This window comes from Poecilia formosa, unplaced genomic scaffold (assembly GCF_000485575.1).
Source record: "Poecilia formosa unplaced genomic scaffold, Poecilia_formosa-5.1.2 Scaffold417, whole genome shotgun sequence".
In the NCBI taxonomy this organism is placed as follows: domain Eukaryota; kingdom Metazoa; phylum Chordata; class Actinopteri; order Cyprinodontiformes; family Poeciliidae; genus Poecilia; species Poecilia formosa.
In genome coordinates, this window is record NW_006800356.1 from 173087 (window position 1) to 177340 (window position 4254).

Consider the following 4254-nt stretch of genomic DNA (forward strand, 5'->3'; position numbering starts at 1 on the left):
GCTCATCATATCAGTACCGGTTGCTTCACTGGGAGCTTCTGGTTTTTACTCTCCAAGTGTCTCTGCTGCAACTTCTGTAAAACCGTTCAGTTTGCATCACTTCCTGTGGTCTTTGGGTGTTCCTGTTTTTTAGCCATAATAACATATTTATACCAAAAATATACAGATTTTACTTTAAAATCCAGTTTTCAAACTGTTTAATCCTGTTTGAAGTTTCCAGGTATGTAAAATGGAAGCTGCTTCTCATGTTTAGTCAACTAAAACCATAAAAACTATAAATGAAAGACAACTGAGCCGATTTGCTTCTGAATTTTTTTATTCAAACCTAAAGTCATTTTCAGACTCAGAAAAAACGCAGACTGATCCACCTGTGAAGATAATCTATATTTATTCAAATAGAGTTTTTCACTGTTCTTTAACTTCCACCGTTGTCAATAATTAAATGCAAAGACTAAAAGATCCCAAACAAACCCAAATGTGATGTTTATCAGTTAGAAAAAAGCAGCAGAAAATTACATTTTGATACAAACATGAAGGTTACCTGAGCTTCCTCTAAAACGAAAACCTGCAAGAAAATCAACTCATTTCTAACATCATGTTTTAATTTTACCAACAAAAACAAAATAAAACAAATTAAAGAAAACATTAAACTATTAAAACACCTCAGTTTATAAAATAAAACTTTATACTCATCATTGCAGTAGGTGCACTATTTTTTGTGCCTAAATTCACATTAATAAACAAGCAGCAGGAATAAAACCTCTCTGTAGAAGAGCTGAAAAACAGCTGAGTTTCACGAAAAATACCCACAATATTTAAAACTATATTCCAAAACCTACATATTTTGGCAAATTACATCACAAGAATATTTTTTGTAATTAAAATTATTCTAAAATTAACTTCCTCCAAGTCTGCCAGGTGTTTTAAAACATGGCTGCTTTTCTCCGGTTAGAGGTATTTATTAAAGTTCACCAGCATGTTCGTCACTGCCTGCCAAACATAAATTACAACCATTATCCTGTAAATTAATCTGTACAGGAATAACAAAAATTGAAACGAAAAACGTTTTGTCGACTTTTAAGTGATGATACCCAAACAGGTTAAAAGAAGAGTCTGGAAAAACGTGGCAGAACCAGAACCAAACCAGGTGAGGCAGCATTTCTCTGGAAAAACCCTTCCTGAAACCTGAGCACGAGCAGAAACTGTTGGGCCCTTCAGATCAGAACTGAAAACATTTCTTAGCAGCAGTTTGAAACACTTGTTTCTTTAATGCAAATCTTTTTTTGCTCTATTTTCTTTCTGTCAACACTTTGATGTAATGTAAAGCACACTGGATTGTTAACATAAACTTAAAACTTATTTGAGCAAAGCAGACAGAATTAACTCCAGTGTGTGGATAAGAACGAGTTACATCTACTTCGTTTTTAAAAATTTTACTTCTGCAAGTATTTAACTGCAATCTACTTTTTATTTTCACTTAATTATTATTACAAAATGTCGCTGCTCTTAACTGAAGATCTAAAATGTTTAATCTAAAATTGTTCCATACACAGAAACAGACTTACAGTTTATGTCAAAGTGAGACCTCCTGTCTATACAAAAGCTTTGTTGTTCTGTCATTTTCTATCTGCTCATCCTGACTTGCCCTTTGAACCTACAGTTAACAGTACATATTGTCACTTTGCAACGCTTAAAGATAAAAATTACCTCCTGTCACCATTAGATACAAAAACTTTATCTTTATAAAAAATATTAAGAAAAATAAGATGTTGAAAAATGTGCATTTTCTGCATGAATCCAGTATCTTGTTACACTCATATACATCAGAATTTGCTTGTGTGCCTGTTTTTTTTGTCTAATTACATGTTTGTTTGTTTTTTTTTTTACAAATTATATGAGATCTTATAATCAAACAGTTACTGAATACTTAAGTAAACATTTCATCAAATACTTACTTGATTAAACTGGCCAGTAATAAAAACGGTTCCAGACCTCATTTTAGGCAGGAAACCTCATCCTGACAAATAAGTTTTCTAATCAATCATGTAAACACGAAGTGGTCCTTTGTTTTAATTTGCTATCTTTTTCACCAATCAACAGTGCGGACCTGGCTTTTTAAATTCTCTCCAAATCCAAACACGATCCATATTTTGAGGACATGTGGTTGCGATAATCTTGGAGTACGCACAGCGACTGTAACTCAGAGGAAAAACGTGGAAGGAGTAACTCGAGGGGTCTGTTGGACGGATACCCAGGTGTCTCATACATAAGCCCAAATATACATCTTCAATGTAAAGAGGTTTAATGTGTCTGGAAGCCTCAATGAGCTTTTTGGTGAGATCCAAAGACAAAATGTAGCCCAGACCCAAAGCATAGGGAGGGTAAATGCTTTCGCTGAAAATTTCTTGAGGTAAGAACCATTTGGACTTGGGATCCCTCAAGACAGCTCCTCCGTGTGCCACCAGACCGGTCATGTAGTTTGTCCTGGGAGCTTTGAGGAGCAAGTTGACCAGATTGGGAACATTTAGAAACATGTCTGAATCGATTTTCATGGCGTAAGCGGCGCTGGAGCAGTAGGAGTTCAGCCACTCCAGCATCACCATGGTCTTTATGGTCAGGTTCTTGTAGCAGTCCACAAAGTCTCCCTGGATCAGGTCGTGATGCTCTTTGCTCTCCTGCAGCAGCTGCTGGTGGACCTGCTCTGCATCGTCTCCAGTCTGCATCCCCAGCAGGAAGAACAGCGCCACCACCTGGTTGTTAGCCAGCTTCTCGCTTCCCCAGCTGTTACGGATGACGTCGCGATGAGCTCGGTTGCGTGGCGCCACTTGTACCATCAGAACCACAAACGGCTTCTCCTGCTTACATTTCAGTTCCTCGTTGATAGTGAAGTGGTACTCATAGGGGTACTCCACCAGGTACGGTCCAGGAGACACATAAGGAGCCGCTGTCCGCTGGCCAGTTTGGGTTTCTAGTGTCTTCTTGGTGACCCGTGATGAAACTGTCCTCTGCCATCGAGTCGATGGCTCCTGCGTTGTGGTGACGCTCCTGGTTTCAGGAAGTTCAGCAGTGGTGTTTCCATCTGGTGACCCAGTAAATCCTTTGCTTTTGGAGACAGTGCTTTGTTTTCCAAACACAGTGAGTAGTTTCACTGAATGATTCTTCATCCACTCTTTGGCGTTCCACTCGGGCCCCATGTCCCGGATGTTGGTGCAGTAGACAAAAAGCACCACTCCGAGAACCAGAAGTAAGAAAAGACTGTGCCGCCGCGAGAAGCCAAAACATCTCCTGTTTTCTGCTGGTCTGACGCCATTCTCCATTTTCTGGCTTAAAAAGTGATTTAAAAATAAAATACTTTAGTTGTCAGTAAAAGTTAGTCAATTGCTTGAGTACATTTGCTAGGATAAACAAAGTGATGTTATGCCTTCATGTTCTGTTATTCAATAAAGACTTATTTTTTACTTTGCCACTAAAGGAGAAAGTCTTATTTTTGTCAAACTAAGAAAGCAGCAAAACCATTTAAAGGAGCTACATACCTTTGTCCAGCCGTAGCTGAGCAGCTCTCCCTTGCGCTGCCCAGACTTTTAATTTGGGTGTCAGTTTGAGTCCATTTGCAGAGGGAAGTGTTGCTCCGTTAAAAAATGTATGCCTCAGCTTCAGCATTCTGTTGCACCCGTGTGTGAGCCTCACCTGCTCATTATGAGCCACCTGAGCTTCGAGAAGCCAAGAGAAAAAGGGGAAAAGTCAAAGATATTTTCCCTGTAGCTCTGCTCTTCAGGTAACCATTGTTCTGGTCAAATCTGCAGGTCTGCAGCCGCACCTTTGTTTGCTCCACCTCCTCCTAAATGCTCAGGAGGCCCTAGTAACACCTCCCATTATCTGAGGTGGTGCTTGTTTGAGCCAGGCGTGACGCTCTGCTGTTATGGGCTGAAGAGCAAGACGTGAGCCAGGAACTCTGGGATGTTTTGCTGCTGATTCCTCAGACTCATTTACAGTAAATCCACAGAAATAAACATTTTTAAATTAATACAAATGTGTATTTTAATACAAACGTTCCAATTTGTTTTGGGAAGTGTCTTCACCACAAGTTCTCTAAAATCATTCAGTTTGCACAGTAATGTTTTTGCACCTCTTCATCATTTCTACAGTCGATTTCGTAAGAATTTGTACAAGTAAAAAAAAAATGTTGAAATTTGAGGAAGTTCCTGTTCCCCTTTTTTATCATTTTACACAAACTGCATCTGTAAGCAGTTTGTG

At 39.0% G+C, this 4254-nt stretch overlaps 1 protein-coding gene across 2 annotated transcripts; it reads right to left on the reverse strand.

Annotated features, from left to right (window-relative positions):
* Positions 1 to 298: 298 nt before the first annotated feature.
* LOC103155212 (beta-1,3-galactosyltransferase 1-like) lies at positions 299 to 3838 on the reverse strand. Of its 2 annotated transcripts, none has more exons than XM_007576821.2 (2): positions 3534 to 3838; positions 299 to 3324 (listed from the first exon to the last, which is right to left on the reverse strand). In XM_007576821.2, exon 2 carries the CDS (start codon positions 3315 to 3317, stop codon positions 2094 to 2096), a length of 1224 nt encoding a protein of 407 aa, XP_007576883.1. In that variant the 5' UTR covers positions 3318 to 3324; positions 3534 to 3838; the 3' UTR covers positions 299 to 2093. The 2 variants fall into 2 exon arrangements, with proteins under 2 accessions (XP_007576883.1, XP_007576884.1); XM_007576822.2 differs by having other exon boundaries at positions 366 to 3320.
* Between the last annotated feature and the right edge of the window lie 416 nt (positions 3839 to 4254).

Bases quoted from the DNA above. Each gene is read 5' to 3' on its own strand.
- LOC103155212 (XM_007576821.2), bottom strand. From the start codon at position 3,317: ATGGAGAATGGCGTCAGACCAGCAGAAAACAGGAGATGTTTTGGCTTC.